Raw genomic sequence first — 26,716 nt, 5'->3', positions numbered from 1 at the left:
TAATTTTATATCATTGACAATGTGTTACGCCAACATGGCCATAAGGTCTTGAGACTATCACCATACCATTGTGATCTCAACCCAATCGAACTTATCCGGGGAGACCTTAAAAGTGCTGTGGCCCGGAAAAACCAATCATTCAAGTTGAATGGTGTCAAGCACATTGTCAACACTTGCATGTGTTGAACATATGGAGAAGGTGGAAAAAGAGTACTGGTTCAAAGATGGCTTGAAGGAACAAATAGTTAATCCAGTTGTCATTCATCTGGACACTGATGGCTCCTCTGTGCAAGAATGGACTGAACTTGAAGTTTAATTCTGTTATGTTTACAGATACTAATAGCATCCAGCCAGATATGCTCAAAGAAATATAAATTCTTTTAACAATCACAGCACTGACTAATTCCAATGACTTAAGTGTAACATGAAACACTCATTTCACATAAAATTTTCAGGAAAATATAAATATGAACTACCTATATGCTTAAAGCTATCAGAAATGCATTGCTTAATTTGAATTTGAATGATATCAAAACATAACACTTTTGTCTTCATTATATCTTTTCTTCAATGAGTGTGCATGACTGGGTGTGCTTGTGTCCAAGGGAATGGGGCTTTACAAGTTGTTGAGTTCTAACCATAGGTGGCCCGATTAATGATTTAGTGCAAATTTACTTTCTATGTTCTTTAAATGCATTTCCAATTAGGTACTGCAAATATAAAATATGACATAAACATTACAAATTTAAAGATTTTAACCTAAAGGATAATTCTCACTAATGGGTTTTGTCTTTCATGTTGAACAACTCAGGCAAACAAACTCTGTATGATGGTTAACAGTTGGCACCCACCTTACCCGGTTCATGACCTGTGACACCTCTGCATGACCAACATTGACAAACGTTGACCTTTCTGACAGAAAAATGCCACTGTTACAGGTGACTGGCCCTCTGCAAGCAGTCTGCGTTCTGCTGTTTTTGTACACAGTTACATTGATTCTTTCAAACAAATGCATAAAATCGGTGATTTACAATGTGAATAGGTTGTGTGACAAAACATCCACTTGCAAAGTTCGAGATCGATTGGATCAATGGATGAAGAGTTATTTACAAAAAAATGGGTCCACATGCATTACATGCCAAACTATAGTGGACGAGATAGAGCATCTGCCATAACATTATTTGCTCCCCAATGTGACACGCCTTTATGTAGATGTTCAGGACATCCATGATGTTGAACAACTGGAAGGTGAGCTTTAGTAGACTTGTTGATCCTTGTCTGTTTATGAATGACGCTACCGTGAGGTTGTCTGTTTGGGCCATCAGCATTTACGTTCTTCAGCATGCTCAACCAGCTGTAAACAACTTCTTGGCACATAAATTATGACTGCACAGGGCGTTGTCTCTTATGGACCAATCAGATTTCAGATCTGTGACATCATCGGTGTTGCAGCTAAATGGTCACCATAGAATCTTTTGCAGGCAGAGATTTTTTCATCAACACTCGACCTTGTCTGTAGTCTCATTCTTCAGCTAACCTCACAGTTACATGAGTGAATACATGTACAGATGGCTGAGTGGAAGCGCACGTGGAGAACCTTGCTGCGTAGTGCAGATGTAAATAAACTGTCCCTCTGTCAGTTGTGACTGTGTTCTTCAACTTTTTAATCTTCACTGAAGATAATGAGGTCATCTCATATACAGATGTTCTGATGAGTTTCAACGCTTTGTTGTTACTTAATGACTGAAGTAACCAGTCTCAATGAAGTGCCATAATATCTTCTAAAAAAAATCAGACTTCGCAGTAATAAGTAAAGTGTTACTGTAGAGTTGATACCTTCACCTTCACTTCACTGATGTCAATTTGTTGAACTGAACCATACATTCAAGACTGTTAGTCCGATGTCTCCACAAGGAACTGTGACGATGTCGATCTTTAGTTGGTGATGACTGCCAAACTGTCCCCTTTACTGTATTTCTCATGAAACTGTACAGGAGCGATGTGTAATGAAGAGGATCTGTATGTAGCTGTCTATGCGATGAAGATTCACCTACAGTGCTTTCTCGGATATTGTCCAAAATTTTTAGTTATGATTTGACTCATAAACAGTCCTGGGACAAAGTTCTGCCATGTGGACCAGAGTTGACATGTGGTAGTTGAATCGTATGAGAAAGCTAAGGTGCTGTATGTGTCTTCCTGAAGCTGCGATGAGGCTGCCTTGATACTGTCTCTGCAAAGAGATGTCTACGTTGCTAGAGACTGGTCTGCGGTGCTGAAGCAATTTATATTGATATTTTCATAAGCCTTACTGTCAATTCCTGGGAGGGGGATGTCAAGATCAACTGCTGGGGAACCCTAGTAACACCTCTGCTGCTGCAAAGACATAGTCGCACTCTGTGTCCCCATGTGCGAGTGCTTTTGCAAGTAGCTCTGGGCATGTATCCCTCCATTCGCATTCATGAGTCTCCTCTACGGTAATAATACTCTCTTTGTGAGTATGTTCCCACATTGCATTCGCGCATGGTTCTGGAAAGGGCATAGATCTGTGTCTGACAGTGATGATGATCCATGCATGAATGCTTTTATAAGTACTACATTTGCGAATAATCTGGGTGTGAGTCCCTCTGGGTGTTGTCCCATCTCGAATGCCCCAGATGGGTGTCCCTGCGAGAGTCTCCATTTGGGCATGCTCCTTCGGTATGCGTGGGTCTCTACAAGTGTAATCCTTCTTGTGCTAGATGTGCACTATGCTCCTGAAAAGGGTGTAGATCCATGTCTGATGGTGATGATCCATATCTCAATCTGTTGTGTTCTCGAGAACACCTCACTGCATGCAACAAATCCTTCCTGCGGGAGTGCTGTAGGTGCGTGGATGCTCCTTTGTAAACTTCACGAACGTGAGTGTTGGTGCATGCCATCCTCTTCATCCAAGACTACTTATGTAACTGACGTTCCTTACGCAGGGTGACAATCACTGAACTAGTCTTCTGAGCTGAACCGTCTCTTCAATGAAGCAGCACTCCATCAAAGTCATCATCTGTTCTACGGAGTATGCTGAAATTGCTGCAGGGTTGATGATGTGACTGAGAATGCCAAGGCCTCTTCAGATCTTCATAGTGTCTGTGAAGAGTTGTCGTTGTTACCATCTCTGGAACCAGATGTGTGCATGGATGGGTCTTATGTTGCATGATGTGCTGATGCCATTGTCACAGCTGAAGATCTTGATGTAGTCTGCACAACTGTAACCTCAGGTAGTAGTACTGCAGGTTCATCAAAGACATCTGCTTGGAGCTTGAATGTGACTTTGGTGAGGTTGTGGGTGCTGATGTCCTCTTCTTCTGTGATGAAGCAGATCTCTGTTTCTTCGTCTACTAACTCTGAAGATGCCTTCTCCTTAGACTTGCGATGTTTCTGACGTTTCCTCAGAGACCTGCCCCCAGGCAGGTGTAATTCACTGGAAATGTGAAGATTGGCAGCAGTTACTAACACATATGGTGTTAGTAACTGCTGCCAATCTTCACATTCAAAGTTTACAGCAAATGCTGGAAGAACAAATGTCAGTGCATGAAGGACATAATAAATGTGGGTCAGCCACAGACAGATGGTACGTACAATGGAAACACACTTTCATCAAATGCAACACAAGTACACAAGATGAAATACATGGCCAACAACACATAAAATATGTAAAACTGAGCAATAAGTTTAGGACATCTTGATGATATATAAATGTACAGACCAAAAGAAGTACACAGCAAAAATATGGATGAAGGGCAGAAATTATAAAGGATATATGCGTTATACGGACCCCAGTACCTCCACAACTGTTCACCAGGGCCATGGTGGAGAGTGTTACAAGAGTGTTTGGTTATGTGACCGATAAGGGTGCCAAACTGTGTAAAAGGAGGCACAAGTAGCCTAAGTGTGATTTTACATCCTTTTCAAAGAAAGCAAACTTCAAGGGATTTCAAGTGTTCAACTATGGTTCACTTAGAGGGAGGAGACAAGCATTGCATGCATGAGTCAGGAAGAGGAAAAATAAAAAACAATCACATTATGTACATGTTCGCTTAAATAAGGCTATCTTTTGTTGCTAGTCCCTTTTTCCAGTATACTTTGTAATAATATTTAGCTATAATAATTAGCTGGCTCCAACAAGACACATCCTTTCAGCTAATGGTACAGTCATCATGGTCACCAAAAACTATATAATTTTGAAAACATCAGTGACTGTAGCCTGGTGGAATCCATCCAGGGTATACGTTATCATAAGTCTTCACTATACCCTGGATGCATCTACAGCTCAGCCAAATAAATTTATTACCTCCCTTAGCTGGCTTTTTATCCCATCATGTGTCTATTCTGGGAAGTTCAGTGAACCAAACACAACTGGCTTTCGTTTTTTAAATTATCTGACTGATTACACTTGACAAAACAAACCATGCAGAGGTTTTCTGAAAGAGGTCGAAGGAGTTCTTGTATATATTTTTTATGATGTCCCCCAAATCTGAGTTGCACTGCGAGCAAACCTTTGCAGTTGAGCCTGCTACCTTTGTTGACACTGGCAAGCTCGGCTATAATGGCGACATAGCTGATTGGCTACTGTGAGAAGATGAAACCAGCAAAGGGAGGTAATAAAATTATTGGGCTGAGCTGTAGATGTATCCAGGGTATAGTGGAGACTTATCGAAATGTATACCCTGGAGATACCTAGGATGGGTGGAATCCAACAAAAAAGGAAGATTCAGGGAACAGGGCAATCAAACTTTTCAGTACATACAAACCCCAATCATAACTTTTCTAACAAAATATACAAAACTCACCAAACTTAATGTAAGCATATGGTCTTAATGATGCCTCAACAGCCTTGTCTCTTTCATATTCCTGTAAGAATTCCTTTTGTATTTCATCCAGAAATGAGAAGGCCAACACTACCGGGTAGGATGATTCGCAAAGCACAAGAAACGTCAAACCAACAGCACTTATAAAACTGAAATGTACCAAAAAAATCATTCATTAGATGTTTACCACATTTAAACAACACCTAACATCTAAATACATCATTACAATGACGAAAACAAAAATGTTTTAACAAAATGATCTCATCCTTTGGATACAGCATTGATAAACTGCTCTACTATGATGAAATCAACCTGCCTTAAGGTCACATGCAACAAAAAAACAAAAAATAGTTAAAACGCACTTTCAATCCACAATACATATTATTTACTGGGTGTTTTACAAAACTTGTGTCATCTTACTGTACTTCCAATGACATAAATAAGTTATAGAGAGCAGAATGGGTCGAGAGAGGGATGTTGGGAGTACAAGGATCAACTTCTTGTACAGAAAATGATTTTGGAAGAGGCTTGAACATACCACTACAACCTCTCCATGTGCTGGACTGACTACAAAAAACCACATGCCTGTCACTCACAAATGGATTCTGGAGTCTCTTCATTGTATTGACCTCTCAGAGCAACTTGATTTACTCAAGTCTTTAATGAGTTGCTGGTCGACTCAACTTGAGATGCACTCGCAAGGGCAGGTGCACACTTTTGAATCTATTCCAATCAGAAGAGGAATACTTCAGACGGACTCCTTCAGTCCTTTGCATTTTTGTCTGTCTCTAAATCCTTTGAGTTTTCTGATCAACAGGAAGGAGGGTTACCATACAGGACCTCCTCAGCACACATACCCAACACCTTTTACTCATCTCCTCTACTTGGATGACATTGAGCTAATTGCCAAAGGAGATACCAATTTGAAAGAAGAGGTTCTCCTTGTCGAGTCCTTTTCTAAGGATATTGGCATGACATTTGGACTCGACAAATGTAATACTCTTCATTTGAAACGTGGCAAGGTAACTAATGATGGATCGGTCAAGTTACAAGTGGGAGGAGTTATTGAGCATCTTGTGGAAGATCAGGCCTACACCTATCTTGGCATGCAAGTTCAAGACAAGCTCTAGAAAGCCCAGATTCAAGACAAACTTCAGGCCAAGTGTAAATGTCGATTAAAGAAAATCTGGAGTTCAGAGCTAAATGCTCAAAACAAAGTCAAAGCCACCAAAAGTTTTCCTGTGCCAGTCCTTTCCTATTCCTTTGGAGTAGTCAATTGGACATAACAAGACATCCAGAGTCCTTGTTCCCCTCTTAATTGTTCATATATGCCATCAATTCAGGAGACTGAGGTTTGATTAATGTGGAGGCTCTTCATGATAGAATTTAATGTGTACTTTCCACATATTTATTTATTAGATGATCCTCTGGTGAAGCATGTCAAGACTCATGATGAAAGCAAGGAATTCCACAGTATTTTTAAGCAAGCCAAGGTTGTTGGACACTATCAGAAATTTGAGGTTGCTTTTGTTGATGGTGATGGTCTGCTGGATAGGAGCGATAGGAGTGAACCAGGTCAAGTCCTTCAAGTCTGTGCAGAATCGGTCCTTTGTGGAGAAGCTTTATGAGAAGCCATTGCATTGTGTGTACATACAGTATGTGGAATAGAAGAGCAATCCAAGCCATTCCTTTGCCTGGATGAAGTCAGCTGGTCTAAAATGTAAAACTGAGTTATTCCTGCTTTGCTGAGCAGGACCAGTCACTCACAATCACCAAAATGTGATTCTAAAACAAAATATTAATGTGAAATGTCGTCTTTGCAATGAATTTACACCTTGTCAGTGGATGCCCTTCCTTGGCACAAACAGCATATCTTAAAAGACATGATGGCATGGCTCGCTGCTTTTACTATCGTCTCCGCCATGTCTGTGGTTTTGACTCAGGTCCATCCATGGTACGACCCCGAACATGTCCAGGGCGTCCTGGAAATTGATGCTTTCAAACTTCTCTGGAATAGGCCAATATACAGCCTGAGACGAATTCCAGCCAACAAACCTGATCTTGTTCTTTTTGATAAAGCCAATGAAATTATTTATATCATAGAATTTTCTGTCCCTTTTGACAGCAATGTGATTGGCAAGATTCAGGAAAAGCATGATAAATATGCGGACCTCGCCTTTGAAATGTCTCGATTGCATCCCAAGTATACTGTCGTCAGGCTCCCCATTGTTCTCGGTGCCCTTGGTTTGGTACCTCCTGATCTCTTGGCGCAGGTCAGGAGAGTGCCTGGGTTCTCCACCGGGAGCACAGCCCTTCTGACAATCTGGGTAATGCATATCAGCATATCTTAAAAGACATGATGGCATGGCTCGCTGCTTTTACTATCGTCTCCACCATGCCTGTGGCTTTGACTCCGAGGTCCATCCATGTGTAAGACCTGGTGAATTGCTCTGATTGCGTAACAATTACGTCTCACGATGAAAAGGGATGGGCAAGTGTGCCTACTGCGCTAAGTCCTCTAGTCAAAGATGACACAACACAAAAGGACAGCAATAACATGTATTAAAACAAAGGCGTGGCTCGGATCTGCAAATTCTGACTGCACAGTCCAGGTGAAACCTAAAACACAATCCAGAGGGCTTGTTGTCACCTAGACAGTACAGGCAGAAAGAGCCACAAAACAGTTATACAGATATAAAGCATGTACATAGGATCCCCACCTGAGGTGGGATGAAAGTCACATTCACAGGACCAACGGGGAGGATAAAAGTATACATATATATGCACAAAGTGGGGCAATGTGTATGCCGAACACATTTGTGATATATATAAACCGGTTTTAATTTGTACGTCACAATAACCACGACAGGACACCTGGCCTGTACAATGTATGCGGCTAAGGGAGATGGGGTATGACAGCCTGTTGGATGATCGAACTAGTCCATACGAGGCTAGCTCCAACAGCACGTCGATACACCCAGTAGGTAAGCCACTAGTGGTTACCCAGGAAGAACACCTAATTGTAATTAATAAATTAATAAGATGTAATAAATGGATATTACATTATTTATATTGCTACAATTTGCAGGTGTATTATTGGCCATATAATATGATACATCATATTATTATTGAATAAACAGTGACTTCACTTTCACCTCAAGTGGGGAAACATCCTAAAATGATTGACATAACAGTATGTAGAAATACTATATAATTCCAAAGAAATATCTGCGATTGGTATTTCGCACAATAAATTGAGAGGGCTGCCTGGTAGTTAATGCTAAGACTTTTGGCAACATCAGATTGCATAACGCCAGACGCGAAGAGAACGAGAAAATAGTCTTGTGTAGAAAAGTAAACACAGTTTTGAGATGAGAAGAAATGATTCCATAACTCAAAATAGGGATAAGTGCACAAAGCATCTATAAATCACATGGTGCTGAAACCTTGACTCAATAATATTCAGATGCTGAATGATCATGTAACAAATATGCCATTACACATCAGTAGTAATATACAGATATACTGGATAAGGTTACATGAGACTGTCCTAGGCTTCTACTTTGTTAAGATAAACATGAAGCAGACGACGGGCCCTGGTTTGTTTACATCCGGTGCAGCCATTTTGTAATGCAGCCGGAAGGGAGCCGAGGAATGCCGAGGAGAGCCGAACACTACCAAAGTTCTCTGCTGCTCAGTGGAGAGGTCAGCACTGGTCAGTGCATGATAATGATCGCCACTAATTACCTCCAGATGACACAGTGATAATTTAACTGGGCGCAGTGGAAAACAATGGAAACCGGGACAATGGTACAGCCGCTTTTTACTGTAGCATAAAATGGCTGAAAAGTTCTGCTGTTAACGCAACAAGTATTAAATAAAATGGAATTTTGAATTTAGCAATGAGCTAGAGCAATTTTAACAAGCAGATCAAATAAACAATGTACAATTCTAAACACACAAAGTACTTTGCTCAAATTAATTCCCTGAGGGAAGTATTTTACAAGGAGTACATGTCATTTGTTCTTGCCATCGAGTGCACATTTGGACAGTCACAGATGAGTGACATTTTGCCACATTGGCACAGCAAGAACAATTGATTACAGTGACCACAACACTTGTTTTTAAATTTTGATTTATCAGAATTAACTAATAATTTATTAATTTGGAAACTGCTCACAATTACTTTTCTTGTTAACAGCATAACTATACATTGGAACCTAATACAGAAGACCTAGTAGCAATTTGGAGATTCTTACCTAAAACACAATCCAGAGGGCTTGTTGTCACCTAGACAGTACAGGCAGAAAGAGGAAGATTTCGAGGTTGGGGGTCCCACGCTCCCTCTCGCCCCTGTCACGCGACAACATACCCCCTGGGGATTGGCTGAAAAAACTGTTGCTATGGGACCCATGGCACCAGTGCCTTGAGCCCCCAAACCTTATCAGATATTTGGTAAAGAGAGGGATATTGGGTTACTAGTGCAAGGGCCAGAGACAAAATATCCAGCCTTTACACTCTCCCCCCCTTTAAGGAAATTTCGTAACCCGGAGTGAAATTTAGAAAATCTGAATACGAGTGGGCACCCATGAAGTATTGTGCATATAAAAAACCTATCAAGTCAGTTAAAAGCGTCTGCGTTTTACGTCCCATGTGTCAGGCTCTTCTCTTTCAGAGTCAGAATTGTCCACTGTGATCCGTAAGGACGCACCAGTCCCCTGACCTAGTGTTGCTGGAAGGTGGTGCTGACACAGTTCCTTACGGCGGTTGATCTCAGTGTCCATTTCTGAATCTGATCTGTGGTGATAGAGCCTGGGATCAGATATCTCTGGCTGTGTGACTGGGTATCCACACAACAGCTGAGACAGGCAAATCTCAGTTGCAATGATGCCGTTCACTGTTGGATGCACTGTGTCCTTCAAGTACCAGCCAGGTGATTTTCCTCCCTTCCTGTCCAAGAAGATCTTGGTCATGTCTAGCACCGAGAACTTGTGTTGTGTGGCAAGACACATGAGGTCCCAGTTGAACTTGAGCCGCTTTTCGTCAATGGCCGACTTCTTGTGCTTGGCTTTACAGTGTCGCCGCCAACCCGCTTCATAGACTGTTGTCATGATTAGCGACGACGTGAGACGCTGAGCAAGGGCAATAATTTTCTGGACGTCCTGTCTGATGGCCTCTGTACTGGAGCGGTCTCCCAGGATATTGTTGAGGCCAACACACAGGACAAGCTTATCTACCTTTACGCCCTCCACAGCTGCCTTGAACAGGATCGGGATCAAGTCTTGGGTTGCCATCCCACCAAAACACCTGATGTCTGCCTTGATTCCTGGGTGGAAATCAGGATCCATCATCCGCAGCACTGAGTCGGATACTATTAGAAGTGGTGACGTCTGGGGCAGCTGGACTTTTAACCAGCCACGTTGTTCCGCTCTTCTTGGACGCTCATCAGTTGGGTCCATGATGAGGAGTTCTGGATCCAGCCCCACTTCTTTTCCCAGCCGCATCAGGGATCCTATGTCTTGGTGGGCTGTGGAGACAATCCGCATCCTCTTTGAGGGTCTGACTCGTCCCTTGAACAACAGTTCCATCTCCGGGTCCACACGTGGACCTGAGGATAATGGTCCTGTGTTTTGGGGTTTGTCTTCCCGAGGTGCTGATGTCATTCTGCCACTTTCTACGGTGCCTGAATTGGAGGGTAACTCCCTGGGTGAACGGCTGCTGTCTGGAGCACTAGACCGATTGAGGGAAGCCATGACATCCGAGAGAAGGTCCTCTGTCATTTTGAGACTTGCCCTGGCCTGGTCTCTTTGCATGCGGAAGAGGTCTCTTTCTCTCCGTACAATTTCAAGTTCTCGAAGGAAAGATGGGCTGGCTTCCATGATGATATGATGATAACTGAAAACACATAATGAGAGAAACCAGAGCAACAACAACCAGGCGACCCATGAGGCAAAGCATTAACACATATAATTAATGAGAAAGATTTGGTATGCGCAACTAATGTAAACAGTTAATTCATAAACTTATTGATACTTTTCTGTTAGGATTACACATGTATGACCTGACTGTATTTCTTCGCCCATGGATCCCAGGAGAAAAACCTGGTACTTCGTCGCTGGCGCTGGGATCGACGAGGAGGTTCTGCCTGTGTTGTAGTAACAGTCTCCTCACTGGGGAGAGACTGGAGTGGCTCATCAGCGGCAACTGGGCTGCTTGTTGGAGTTACTTCCACAGTGTTCACGGAGGTCACAGGTAAGTTTGGCTCACCAGCAGATGATTCTACCAGATCACAGGGAATGATGAAGGACGTCTCTTCATTTTCCGGATCTTCAGGCAGTCCATCTTCTCTGTGATCTGGTTCTCTGGAGCCCTCTCTTTCCATGGACTGTGATGGAGCAGCTTCAGCTTCCACTGCAGTCGTTTCCCGGGGTAGGGGTTCTGCAGTGGTCACCTCATTTTGCGCACAAGGAACCGTTTGGCTAGCAGGGACCTCGTCCTCTATGGGCTTTGTGTATGGCACAGTCGGCTCTTGTGGCTCGAAAGGTTGAGCCTCAGGATTCAAGCTGCTTGTGGGTGCAGCTTTAATGGTTTCAGACTGTGGATACCACACATTGACTGCGTGAAGTTCATCTTCAGAGGATTCCACGATATCCTCTGGTGGTTGATCTCGGGCTCTCGATCTGGTGACAGGCCGCCTCTGACGTTGGTTTTTATCTGGTTCATCCATGTCTAGGGGCAATGAACCAACAGGAAGTAACAGGTTCCGATGGTAGGTCTTTGAGGGTCCATCTCCATTTTCTGGACGAACAACATAGACGGGTAGTTCACTTTGTTGTCGTTCCACTATGAAGACACCTGACTTCCATCTGTCCGCAATCTTATGTTTCCCTTTGACCCCAATGTTGCGGACAAGCACACGGTCACCTGGTTCCAATGCTGCTGCATGAGCCTTTCTATCGTAGTAGCCCTTGTTACGAATCGCTGACTTTTGGGCATTTTCCCTGGCCACTTGGAATGCGAACTGGAGTCGGTCCCGCAGATCTTTGACATACTGTTGAGGTCCTTTTGAAGTCCTTCTGTCAGGATCTGTTCCAAACACCATGTCTACTGGCAGGCGTGCATGACGGCCAAACATGAGGTAGTATGGTGAGTAGCCTGTTGTGTCGTGTACAATGCAATTGTACGCATGGGCCAGAGGTCCAACATATTTTCTCCAGTCTTTCTTTTGGCTGAGGTTGAGGGTGCCGAGCATATCCAAGAGAGTACGATTCATTCTCTCAGTTACACCATTGCAGCGAGGGTTATATGGTGATGTCCTTATTTTCTTGATGCCTGCCATATCACACAACTTCTTGATGACTCTTGACTCAAAGTCCCTTCCTTGATCAGACAGCAAGTGCTGGGGATAACCATAGTGACAAATGAGGTTTTCCCATAAAGCTTTGGCTACAGTAGTAGCTTTCTGATCCTTTGTTGGAATGGCCATCGCATACTTTGTGAAGTGATCAGTGATCACCAGTACATTTTCAAAACCACCCTTGTCTGGTTCGATGGATAAGTAGTCAATGCAGACTAGTTCAAGCGGCACAGACGGTAAGATGGCTTCCAGTGGTGCAGTTTCCTTCCTGGCTTTCCTCCGGATGCATCTTTCACAGTTTGCACAATAAGTTTGAATGGAGGTAGCCATGAATGGCCAGAAGAACCTCTGGCGAGCAAGGGATAAGGTGCTGTTGCTGCAGGGATGTCCAACTTGATCATGAACCCCATGAATTGCCTCCTTGCGATATTGTTTGGGGATGACCAGTTGTTGTCGTTCTATACCCTTGGAATCAGTGACCATTCTATAGAGGATGTTATCTTTAATGATGAGCTTCTCAAATTCTCGCAAGTAGACATGCATGTCAGGATGGGTTTTAGATGTCTCTGTTCTGCATGGTCCCTGCTTTGATTTGATCACTGATATGATTTGACTGATTTCTGGATCCAGGCCTTGTGCTTTTTTCCAATCCACTGTGGACTCAGCACGATCCAGGACTGTAGGTGGCTCGGCCAAACTGTCAGGAACTGCTTTCTTGCAACAGGACAGTGCTTCCACTAAAGCAGGTTCTTCTGTGCTGGAGACAGTAACATTTTGAGAATATGCCATGCACTTCTTTTCTTGCCTGGTTATTTCCTTGAGACTCCCTTGCTTCCTACCCTCTGAATTGGTGTAAATGCCATGACACTGAAGAATGGCCCGGATTGAGCATGAGGAACACTCCACCACTCCAGGTTCTGGAGCATCGAGGGGTGTGCTCCGAGCAATCAGCCAGTCTATTCTTTCAGTGTCCTGTTTAAACTCCAGATCTTCTTCTTGAGCTTCCTGTGGCATGCGGCTTAGAGCATCTGCATCAGTCATCTGCGCTCCTGGCCGATACTTGATGTTAAAATTGTAGGCTGCTAGGGCTGCTAACCATCGGTATCCCATGGCATCTACTTTGGCAGACTTCAGGACATATGTAAGGGGATTATTGTCTGTTACAACTGTGAATTCCGTGCCATAGAGGTAGTCATGGAACTTGTCAGTAACGGCCCACTTCAATGCTAGAAATTCACGCTTGTGTGCTGGATAATTTGCCTCACTTTTGGAAAGACCTCGGCTTGCATAGGCAATGACTTTCAGGCTCCCGTCCTGTTGTTGGTAGAGGACAGCTCCAAGTCCAGTGCCACTGGCATCAGTGTGGAGTTCAAAAGGGGCAGACAGGTCAGCATAACCCAACACAGGAGGAGTGGTTAGTTTTTCCTTGATCTTCTCAAAAGCTGTTTGGCACTCCCCTGTCCACTTATCCCCGAAAGGAGTCTTCAGGGTGATGTTGTTTTTTCCAGGAATTCTTCCGAGTTTGAGCATGGTCTTCCTTGGAGTGTAGCCAGCTGTCAGTGCGTTTAATGGTTTGCAGAGACGACTAAATCCTTCAACAAAGCGGCGGTAGTATCCAGCGAATCCAAGGAAGCTTTTCAGTTCACCAATGTTGGTTGGGACAGACCATTCTCTTACAGCTTTAATTTTGTTAGGGTCTGGTGATATTCCTTCTTTGGAACATACATGGCCAAGGTGGGTGACAGTTGTTTGGAAGAACTTGCACTTTTCAGGGTCCAGCTTGAGGCCAAACTTACGAAGTCGAGCAAGAGTCTGGAACAGTCGATCTTCATGAGTGGGGATGTCTTCTGCGAAGACAATGAGATCATCCATATAGACAACCAGCTCCTTTAGATTCATGTCCCCTACACACCGGTCCATCAGGCGTTGAAATGTCAAGGGGCTGTTCACAAGACCCATGCTCATTCTCTTGTATTCAAACAGTCCAAATGGACACACAAAGGCAGTGTACTTTGCTGATTCCTCATCCATCGGGACAGCATAGAAGGCCGATTTAACGTCCAGCTGGGTGAACCATGCCGATCCATGTAGAGCTGCGAAGAGATCTTCTACTTTCGGAATAGGATATGAATCCCGAATTGTCCTAGAATTCAACTTCCGGTAGTCCACACATAGCCTTAGCTTTCCTGATTTCTTGCGAATGAGGACTATCGGACTCGCAAAGGGACTTGATGAAGGCTGAATGATGTCCGCATCTATTGACTGTTGTATGTGACGGCGACAGTCTTCAAAGTCCTGAGGTCGTATTGGGCGGGCTCTCTCCCTGAATGGCGAGTCGTCTGTCAGTCTAATGGCATGAGTGGCCTGCTCCGTCTTCCCAATGTCATAATCATGAGTGGAAAACACATCTCTCATAGCCTGTAGCCTCCTGATGATCCTTTGCTTGTCTTCCTTTGGCAAAGGTGAGTCACCAAAGTCGAAGTTCAGTTCTGGTGGTGACTTCTCTGTGGACATCTGGATAGCATTGCAGTGAACAGGCGACTTGGCTGTGTCTCCCTTCTTCAGGCTGTTATACACCCAGTCAAGCGGGGTGACATCATGTGGGAGGTACAAGTCAGCCAGTGCTTTCCGAGGAGAGATGGTTACATCACAGGGTGAGACATTGTGAACCAATACTTTTATTCTTGGGGAACTCCCTGTGACTGACACAACCGCATTCATGACTTGAAGACTGTCTCCATACAACTGTTGATGATTGATGCCTTCCTGAATCAGAACTGTTTGTGCAGTAGTTGGAATATTGACCTTTCTTGCTATGCCATTAATCTCCATAGTCTGTCCTGCTGGTATGTTTATGATCTTCCTTCCAGTTAGCCGGACAGTTCCTAGGCGTCCGGAAGGATCAGAAACAATACTGCTGAAGATGTGTGCCACTTCACTCCTTATTGGCAGGGTGCATAAATAGGGCTGATGTCTTCGCTTCTGGCATTTTTCCGCTATCCTCCGGAACGTGTTGGTGCCAACCACGATGGGGATTTCCGAGGAGAAGGGGGTATCTGGACACACCAAGGCGATGGTATGTACCTCCTCATTCGTACCAGCGACTTCCTTTGGCAGTGACATAGCAAGACGAATAAAACCATCATATGGAACAGGTTGACCTCCGGCACCATCTACTTTCAGTGGAATGTCCTTTAAACTTTCTACTGGCAGATGGGACAGATGTTTCTTGTAAAAGGACCGGCAAATGGTGGTTACTTGAGACCCACTGTCCAGCAGTCCAGTACAAGGTTTTCGTTCAACCCTAAGTCTTGACTCACAAGCGGGGCCAACGAGTGAGCCAATGAGGTCATGCGATGTTTCACTCTGAAGGTCGGATTTGACCCGGGTGTAACACCTAGCTAGTACTTGATCTGATCCAATGGTTATGATTTTCTTTCCACGATTATGAATTTTGATAATTACGCCGCCAGAATTGTCCACTCCTGTTGAAATAATGTCAAGTTTTGCAGGTAGTTGATGGGGTTCAGGTTTTTGAAGCTCAACTTCCCCTAGGTATGGGGAAATATTTTTGCCCCTGAGCTCCATAGTCTTCTCAGGCAGCAACTCGACCTTACAATTCTGGCGCAGACATACAGGCCCAACAAGTCTCTTGTGGTCATTGGATGTCTTGGGACGAGTTGGTGTCATTTGGGCCTCTGGTCCCTTTACTGTTTCAGAGGCCCGGTGGAGTTTAAATCCCCCTTTCTGGATGAGCGTTTGTGTCTCTCGTCGTCCCTGGCCTTCATTCGTTCCCAAACCAAAGCAGGGTTCGCTGGATTCTGGCATTCCTGTCTCTGATGATTGTAGTCCCCACAATTATGGCAAAAACGCCAGACTTTATTTCTCCTACCGCCCTTGACACGTGTGTCCCTGGGATTTGAGGTTGGAACGTTTGAAGTCTTCGAGTCAGATGTTATGCAGGACTTAGACATCATGGATTGTAATGCCTTGAGTTCACCTTTGAGGCTTTCATATTCTGAGGAGCCCAGAGCAGGTGATGCATTCTGGACATGACTCCGAACCTTACTCGCCGTGAACATAGCATCATCCATCTCGACCTCTTTGACAGCATCGATGAGATCTGGGAGGTCTGGGGATGATCCTTTCGGAAACTTCAAGTTCAGCAGGCCATAGACGCTTTGGTTCCTGTTGGTAGAGCGGAACTGATGGAGGCGTGTGCTGTTAGCATCCTCTCTTCTAACCCCTCCATGGGCCAAAACCTTCTGCAGCTCAAGCTCTAGGCGGATTAGATACTCCGATGGTCTCTCTACAGGCCTGGGTGTCATGGCAAAGAACTCTTTCAGTGTTGTCATTCCATCATTGTACCCTAGATACAGCTTCCCTAAGTAAGTGACAAGTTCAACTGCTGTCTTGTCCTCTCCTATTCCTAAAGCCATGTCGAAGGCTGGAGACTGGAGGCTGCCAAGGAGTCTCTGTCGCTTCCCAGTCTCGGAGAGGGCATTATCTTCCGTCATGATCTTGGCTTGTTTGGCCCATTCTTCAAAGGATACCTCTCCGGCTTTGATGGGTCTTGTACCAGAGAAGGTCTTTAGTCTAAAGAAGCTTGAAGAGGGGCGGTCCCAATTCACCAGCACCTGCTGTGGGTCTGGGCGTACAGTGCTACCGCTACCCACAACCCCAGCACCCGAGCTTGCAGCATTAGAGTTGCTAGCGGCTGGGGGCTCTGAGTGAGCAGCAGTAACCTTGTTTGCCGCCAGAACAGGTGAGGCAGTTAAAGGGTCCGGTTGTCTGGACCCCATGCTGGTTGTAGCTGATGGTAGTTGTTTAAGTAATAGCTGGAACTGTTCCAGCATCTGAGTCTTCATCACCTCCATCATCAGGATTGTCTTCTTGTCCAGGGCCTGGTCTACTGCTCTGGCCACAACGTCTTCTAGAGGTGATTCTTCCTGAGCAAGGTTACCCTTCATAATACGATACTCCTCCTCTCTGATGAGTATACTGTCCCCAAGCTTCAGAGGGACTTGAGGGCTTGTGAACTCCACTAGGTGCAGCTGATAAATGGAATCAAGCACCTGGAGAACCCGCACCTTCCCATAGCAAGGGGACAACTCATCTCCAACCGACTCCGCTTTGGTTCCCTCCGGGAGCCCAATTATTCCAATTGACCGCTTGGGGTCAATTTTCATTGACAACATAGTTTCCACGAGCTCAGCGTTTGTGAGTGAGGACATGTTGACTGAAGCTCTGGAGATGAGGTTGAGGTATTGAGAATTCTTAGTTGGCTGAGGTAACTAAGGGTAGGAGTATAGATACAAAATGATGTCCTATGTGCCAGTGAGTGTATATCTTTGACCACTGAGGAGTACTATGAGCGCCTGCGACACTTTGCCCCACGTTGGGCGCCAATGTAAGACCTGGTGAATTGCTCTGATTGCGTAACAATTACGTCTCACGATGAAAAGGGATGGGCAAGTGTGCCTACTGCGCTAAGTCCTCTAGTCAAAGATGACACAACACAAAAGGACAGCAATAACATGTATTAAAACAAAGGCGTGGCTCGGATCTGCAAATTCTGACTGCACAGTCCAGGTGAAACCTAAAACACAACCCAGAGGGCTTGTTGTCACCTAGACAGTACAGGCAGAAAGAGCCACAAAACAGTTATACAGATATAAAGCATGTACATAGGATCCCCACCTGAGGTGGGATGAAAGTCACATTCACAGGACCAACGGGGAGGATAAAAGTATACATATATATGCACAAAGTGGGGCAATGTGTATGCCGAACACATTTGTGATATATATAAACCGGTTTTAATTTGTACGTCACAATAACCACGACAGGACACCTGGCCTGTACAATGTATGCGGCTAAGGGAGATGGGGTATGACAGCCTGTTGGATGATCGAACTAGTCCATACGAGGCTAGCTCCAACAGCACGTCGATACACCCAGTAGGTAAGCCACTAGTGGTTACCCAGGAAGAACACCTAATTGTAATTAATAAATTAATAAGATGTAATAAATGGATATTACATTATTTATATTGCTACAATTTGCAGGTGTATTATTGGCCATATAATATGATACATCATATTATTATTGAATAAACAGTGACTTCACTTTCACCTCAAGTGGGGAAACATCCTAAAATGATTGACATAACAGTATGTAGAAATACTATATAATTCCAAAGAAATATCTGCGATTGGTATTTCGCACAATAAATTGAGAGGGCTGCCTGGTAGTTAATGCTAAGACTTTTGGCAACATCAGATTGCATAACGCCAGACGCGAAGAGAACGAGAAAATAGTCTTGTGTAGAAAAGTAAACACAGTTTTGAGATGAGAAGAAATGATTCCATAACTCAAAATAGGGATAAGTGCACAAAGCATCTATAAATCACATGGTGCTGAAACCTTGACTCAATAATATTCAGATGCTGAATGATCATGTAACAAATATGCCATTACACATCAGTAGTAATATACAGATATACTGGATAAGGTTACATGAGACTGTCCTAGGCTTCTACTTTGTTAAGATAAACATGAAGCAGACGACGGGCCCTGGTTTGTTTACATCCGGTGCAGCCATTTTGTAATGCAGCCGGAAGGGAGCCGAGGAATGCCGAGGAGAGCCGAACACTACCAAAGTTCTCTGCTGCTCAGTGGAGAGGTCAGCACTGGTCAGTGCATGATAATGATCGCCACTAATTACCTCCAGATGACACAGTGATAATTTAACTGGGCGCAGTGGAAAACAATGGAAACCGGGACAATGGTACAGCCGCTTTTTACTGTAGCATAAAATGGCTGAAAAGTTCTGCTGTTAACGCAACAAGTATTAAATAAAATGGAATTTTGAATTTAGCAATGAGCTAGAGCAATTTTAACAAGCAGATCAAATAAACAATGTACAATTCTAAACACACAAAGTACTTTGCTCAAATTAATTCCCTGAGGGAAGTATTTTACAAGGAGTACATGTCATTTGTTCTTGCCATCGAGTGCACATTTGGACAGTCACAGATGAGTGACATTTTGCCACATTGGCACAGCAAGAACAATTGATTACAGTGACCACAACACTTGTTTTTAAATTTTGATTTATCAGAATTAACTAATAATTTATTAATTTGGAAACTGCTCACAATTACTTTTCTTGTTAACAGCATAGCTATACATTGGAACCTAATACAGAAGACCTAGTAGCAATTTGGAGATTCTTACCTAAAACACAATCCAGAGGGCTTGTTGTCACCTAGACAGTACAGGCAGAAAGAGGAAGATTTCGAGGTTGGGGGTCCCACGCTCCCTCTCGCCCCTGTCACGCGACAACATACCCCCTGGGGATTGGCTGAAAAAACTGTTGCTATGGGACCCATGGCACCAGTGCCTTGAGCCCCCAAACCTTATCAGATATTTGGTAAAGAGAGGGATATTGGGTTACTAGTGCAAGGGCCAGAGACAAAATATCCAGCCTTTACACATGGCACAACCCTGAACATGTCCAGGGAGTCATGGAAAATGATGCTTTAAAACTTCTCTGGAATACTGTATACCTGGAAATTTTCAAAGTATCTAGTTTTCAAGGTTTTCAAAGTTAGAAACGCAACCTCAAAAATATTACATCCATGAATTTTTATGAATATCGATAAACATTTCAACTGCTGGCAACCGATGACATTCTGACATGCACATTAACTCTGTAATGCCTGTTTACAACTGATCTAAATGTTCAGTGACCCTTGACAGCCTGAATGAAAAACAATAGAAATGAGGTGCTGAGACTAATTAATTGTAATTATTTACATGCATTACAAAAAATAATTAGGTAGTTCAATCAGTGTCTTATATGTGAAGTCAAACCAACTGTCAATACACTTGATGTCACAATCTGACCAAACGGACTGCATCGGCGATAGTTGGTGGTTAAGAAAACAATATCACCTGAAAAAAACTGGCATCATGTTTGAACTCTGCCGAACTCTGTTTCATGGGTTATTTATCACTACAAAGAATTAGTTGTTTTCATTACTAGTATTGCTGCCATGGACTGGTATACCCGAAGTTATATCAGTCTGGCCTACTCAGTTAGTACTGGTTCGGTGAGTGATGTTTCTGACCAGTTTCTTCTAAACTCGACATTAAATTTGTCTAAAATATTTATATGCTTTAGGTCTCCAAACCTGGAAATTTAAATCATCTTGAAAGCTTAGGAGGTCTTAAACCTTGAAAATTTTAGTACCTTGAAATTTCCTGGTATACAGTAGGCCAATTACAGCCTGAGACGAATTCCAGCCAACAAACCTGATCTTGTTCTTTTTGATAAAGCCAATGAATTTATTTATATCATTGAATTTTCTGTCCCTTTAGACAGCAATGTGACTGACAAGATTCAGGAAAAGCCTGATAAATATGCAGACCTCGCCTTTGAAATGTCTTGTCTGTATCTCAAGTACAGTGCCGTCAGGCTCCCCATTGTTCTTGGTGCCCGTGGTTTGGTACCTCCTGATCTCTTGGCACAGATGAGGTAAGTGTCCAAGAGCACAGCCCTTCTTACTATGGGTAATGCAGAAGGTTGCAGTGTTGGGGAGCCTTCATATTCTCCAGAAAGTTCTTGGTGGGTGCAACTAAACAGTGTTTCCTGGTAGAAGTCCCACTTGCCATCTGGGGCAAGGGCCCTGGGCTGATGATAAGCCTCACCAGCCTGACTGTGCCAGGGTCACCCCAACCCTCTCTGATGCATTTTCATGTTAATCTGTAAAACATATTAACAATAAATAAGTGAGAATAAACTTTTTAACTAAATCCCAGTCAAGGTTTCTCCATGTGATATGTATTTGGGATTACACATTCTCAAAAAAATACTAATTCCAAAGCTCTTATGTTGAGTCGAATCCGGGTTTTGAACCCACACTGTAAGTGTCAGGGACCAATTTGCCAGCACACAAAGGACAATATCTGGACTACCTATTCTATGACACTTTTGGTGAAGCTGTTGCGGTAAATAAATTGCTGTGACAAAAGGTATAAGAATCCCCTTTGAAGCAGCAAAATAAAACACAGACATGTCTAAAATATTCAATAAAATTTTCAGCAAACAAGGAGCAAGCTACAATGAATAACAATACAGATTTCTGGTACAATGCAATTCAGGCACATGTGTAAGGTGATGGTTCACAAATATAAAATATCAACTTACCAGAATCTTGGCATTTTACAGTGAGATCAGATATACTAGCAGAAGGCAGTTTACAAAGTCATTGGTCTGGCACAATGTGTCAAAATTGGATGTAGATTGTACGTAGGATGTTGTTGACAAACAGACGATGATAAGCAGTCCGTGTGTGTGCCTCAACACAACAACAAGCCTTTATTTACACCAACAGTGTCAGGAACATTCGAGCACATCATGTTCTCACGGCCATTTACTTAGAACTTTCTTGAATAGGAAGTATACAATAGACTGCCACGGGCAAACAATTGTACCGCTCTCAAGAAGTCATGTTGATATGAAAAGTGACACTTAATAACTATCACCTAATCAATAGTTATACAAATCACAAAAAGCAACCTCTCGTAACAAGGCCAAACACTGATTTTGTGTGTTGGTTTAAGCTAATAAATGAATCTGTATTTTACTGAAAAAGTGTGATCACAAATATAATAGAAGTTACATTTGACCACTTTCTAAATGGCATTGTATATTGAAGGTTAACTTACTTTGAACTGCCACATCCTTAGTCTCCTGCACTGAAGGATACCACGCATTACAGGGAGTTAGTGAGTGAGTGGCAATATGTTTCACAAAGACTTACTCAATCCAATCAATCACTGTGGTTTGTAATGGATACAAGATGATCTGTACTCATCTATATTCATACCCAGTGGGTAATTAGCTACATCACTCCTAAGATACGGATGGCCCTAACCCTGTTATTTCATGGCTAAGTCAAGTTTAACAACTTCAGACGGTGAGTTTGGTTTCACACTGCTTTTAGCAATACTCCAGCAATATCACAGCTTGGAAAACCAAAAATGGGCTTCACATATTGTACCAGTATGGGGAATTGAACCTAGATCACAGCATGATGAGTGAGTGCTCTAACCACTTGAGATCATATCAAACTATTTTTTTCTCAGTTTTACTCATCAAATACTCCTGCACACTGGAACTACATGTATTACTTTTTAAACATTCAATATACTTTTTGACAATTCAGTCATTTTACACTTTAAACATGCATGTATCAGGTTTTTCAAATAGTTATTCATTGTACATTTCAAAGATTCACACTATGTACATTTGAAACATATTAATCTTACACAGGGATCTCTTGGGTGCATCATCAACAAGCTGTTTCAGGGGATGTTAAATTCATTCGCCCAATGCCCAGGACAAGTCAGTTTTCATTTCGGGCAGTGAAATAATGGTACCTTACTTGTCCATGGGCTATTAGATAAGTTCTACTTATGGTTTCAAACTACAAATAAACTGTCACATTTCGCTACTAAATTTCACTATGATAATAAAGTTCAGATATCCTTCTTTGCCATGTATTACTTCTCAATAAATATTCCACGCAACATAAACATGAAGTACCATGTTATTCTTTCACATTTACATTGTGTAATTGATGATTGTGTCAAAAAATCAGTGCAAGTGGAAAACTAGTGGGGACTAGTTACTTTTTTTAAGTTACTTGCCCGGTGGCAAGTGGTTTTTAACAAATATTTTAACCCTTGTGTTTACAAAAGAGTGGGAACATGTTGACCAAAATGCGGATGCTTGTACTGGCCCAGACATAACCCCTTGGATGCCGAGTTTTTTTTTCAGGCACACATTTTTGCAAGGTTTGAAAAGCGAATGTTGTGCGAGAATTGCACTCGCGTGGTCCTGGGTCTGCATGCAGCTATAAAATTACACAGAATGTAGAATATTTAATTTCCTATCTGTTGGTATAAATATAACTGCGACTACCTCAGGGGTTTGAGAAATAGACACTGCTGAATGTTGTCCAAAACTTTGTATGCGTTAAAAAACAGTAAATTTCTCCGTTTTTTAAAAACACTCTGATACGATTTTTTAAATTTGTCATCGTTACGAAAAGTGAGCAAAGAAAACACAGCCTGATGTCTGAACGACAAAAGTGTATATGAAACGGATTTATGAGCTAATGCATAACGTTATACGCTCAACATTAAAAAAGAACCGCAATAAACGTCAAAATTGGATTTTCATCAATGTCAAACACAGAGAGGCCATGCACGTATAGAGATAAGGGAGCATAACTCTGTTATGCTTTACATTAGGTCGATGTAACTCATATCACATGGAGAGAATTTGCTGTGGATATGTACAGTATATTGTTGTTACGTTTTAATCACAGTCATCCAAGCTATCCCGATACAAAGTTCTCCAGTGTGAGTGGATACCTTTTGGTTGTTTCACAATTTATAAGAAAAGATGCCAATGTACTACATGAGAAAGCAAATAACAGCTCATTGGATGGCCCTATCTGATACATAATTTAGTTCTTAGAAACTGACACTGGTTTGCTGAATAGTATATATCTCACCTAATTTCCACTGAATGTGTAAATGGTCTCGGCTTCAGTGTCAGAATTCAACACTCTTTAGACAAAACATAAAATGAACGGTTTCACATTAAGATAGTGTCCTGAATATATCAACAATCAGAAGATTTCACTATGTATCTTATTGTGAGCACCACATGCATCTGGCATCTGGCATCAATCTAGCGTAAATGAAAATTTCACAACACAGGAATATTCACTGAATATTCATTTAGGATATAAACCTTTCTTCTTATGATTATGTAATTATTTCTCTTCACAAGTATGCAATGAAAGGTACACAGAGATGGCTTTTTTAAATGTCACATGCAATGTAAAACACAACTTTGAAGATTCTAATACCTTTTGGTATGCACTTACTGAAACAAATCATCAACAATGTCAATTCACCCTATAAAGTTGAAAAATAAAACGGGATGAAAAAAACCCTGCAAAATGGGAGTTCAAACGATTCACTAATTTTCCCCCAGCACTGGGGGAAAAACTGGTTTCAACAGCTATGCTGCGCTGTGCTCATAACGCATGCGCAGACAGTAGGTTCACAGAGAAATAATATGCCTGCCTGGAGTATGGGGTCGTGGGCAGTAGTCTAATCTTGGTTGTGTACATAAACAAGTAAATAATCTACTTGTTACATAAAAAAGCATGTTGACTGTGATAAGCAGACTCTGTCAGAGAGAAAACACAATGTCTGGTTTATTGACACCTATATGTCTGCCTGCCTGTCTGCTGATGACAATATGCAATGCACAACTTCAATTACTGACCATTTACTTTTAGAATTTAAAACCTATAAGACTTACAAGCCGTAAACAAAGAGCCGGCTAAGCATATCGGCAAATGAACCTGTGGAATATGAGAAAACCCTGTTACACTTGACTGCAGACCCAGCGGTACTGACTGGGTTCGATATCGTGGCTGCTTCGTTTCGAGGGAGGCAAACCCAAGTAGAAAATATTACACTTTTGATTTCCGATTATATGCTTATAATTCCAGGCCCCCCTAAGTAATTGAAGGAATTACAGCAAATTTGAAGGAATTGCATCTCAAATGTAAACAAACGCAGCCCACTCGCGAAACAATTGCAGCCATATCGGCAAATTAGCGGTAATAACCGAAACACATCGGCCATATCGGAAGCAATGTCGGTAATACTTGAAACACACTCGGCCGTCTTCGGAGATTTTTCGGCTCACTTCCGTGATTTGTTGGAAACTCACGCAGCAAAACATGGCGTCGTTCGAAGAAGCACCCGTCTCGGTGAGTTTTTTTTTAGTTCTTACTATTACATTTTTATACTTATCCATTGTTGTTTACATCTGAACCTCCAGGGGCATGACTTGTGACACTCTTCTGCAGTGACAGTCTTTTCCTAAAAAAATCAGCTATAGCTCCAACAAAACCTCATACCTAAACGCATTCAACAAGGGTGGTCAAAGATGGATAAGTATAAAAATGTAATAGTAGGAACTAAAAACAAAACTCACCGAGACGGGTGCTTCTTTTAACAACGCCATGTTTTGCTGCGTGAGTTTCCGTTCGCGACCGACAAATCACGGATGTGAGCCGAAAAATCTCCGAAGACGGCCGAGTGTGTTTCAAGTATTACCGACATTGCTTCCGATATGGCCGATGTGTTTCGGTTATTACCGCTAATTTGACGATATGGCTGCAATTGTTTCGCGAGTGGGCTGCGTTTGTTTACATTTGAGATGCAATTCCTTCAAATTTGCTGTAATTCCTTCAATTACTTAGGGGGGCCTGAATTCTGTTTATTTGTTTTTTCGCAATCACCAATGCATTTTATATATCTTGAACAGGTCATAACTGTGTTTCATTTATGTTTGGTTTTTGGGCTGCATGTGACTTTTAAGTATTGAACAATTAGAATATGGATATAAGGTTTGTCCAAATTAAGCCATGACCTGGCATATATATTTTTAAACAATTTTCGCATAAATATTGTTTGAGTTAGATGTCCTGCCATCAAAATATGTTTAAATTGAATATGAATTGACTTTATTGCCGAAAACAACGATAATGAATCATAACACGTTTTTGACAAACTCACACATGGTCAATCAATTTTCATAATTGTTTTGTCTGTAAAAACGACACTAACAAATGAAATGAACAAGACAGTTCCTTTAGACATGTGTGCCTATACATTTCATAAAATGTACAAATAATTTCCATTATTATTATTAGATTAACTTATAAGGTTGAATTAAATCGCTGTTTAATAACCTCTTCATACGAAACTGCAATATTTGTCCCAATGTATTGAATATTGTACATCACAGGAACTAAAGCACATGTTGCAGTAATGGCTACGTGTGATCTTCTAACAATTGTGTACAGGCATAATATGTGGTTTAAGTACACTTGCTTAGTCAATTTCCCATGTAAATATTATTCAAACAATCAAAAGCTTTCACAGAATAAAAACACATACCTTATATCCACATATGGTATGATGTTGAACAAGATATATGAAATACTGAAATTTGTTACATGAAAAAATATCTGAACGATATGCAAAATATACATCACAATACTGAAAGTGCAAACGGAATGATATGGCCATTGTGTGTTCAACTGACCTTCACCTCAAAGAAATTGACTACTATGTACAACAATTGTGATGTGTGATAACACTATCGATGACTGATTTCTTTCAACATGGCGGCTTCGCTGACAAGGGTACACAGGATTTTGCGAGGATTCTTTCCTTGATTTTTAGGATCTTTTGTACATAAAAGTGTGACGTAAGTAATCACAATTATTCTGAGTATCTGTGTATTGTTATATGTTTTTATCATTTACATTGTAAATAACTGAAGAAGCCAGAAATGCTGATAAGCACCTTTGTTGTTCTGCATGATTTTTGTGTCAGTCATGGTGTCACT

General features: G+C 42.2%; 1 protein-coding gene across 1 annotated transcript in view; it reads right to left on the bottom strand.

The window, feature by feature from the left end:
* Positions 1-26,716, bottom strand: part of LOC137256019 (vesicle-trafficking protein SEC22a-like) — a 45,689-nt gene that overhangs the window by 17,443 nt on the left and 1,530 nt on the right. Inside the window, exon 2 of the mRNA XM_067793675.1 lies at positions 4,824-4,990. Coding sequence (XP_067649776.1) covers positions 4,824-4,990 — 167 coding nt within the window. The remainder of the gene's footprint in view (positions 1-4,823; positions 4,991-26,716) is intronic.

The sequence above is a fragment of the Haliotis asinina genome, chromosome 11, assembly GCF_037392515.1.
Source record: "Haliotis asinina isolate JCU_RB_2024 chromosome 11, JCU_Hal_asi_v2, whole genome shotgun sequence".
NCBI classification, from domain to species: Eukaryota; Metazoa; Mollusca; class Gastropoda; order Lepetellida; family Haliotidae; genus Haliotis; species Haliotis asinina.
The sequence above is the reverse complement of the archived record's forward strand: the minus strand, read 5'-3'. Positions and strand labels throughout refer to the sequence as shown.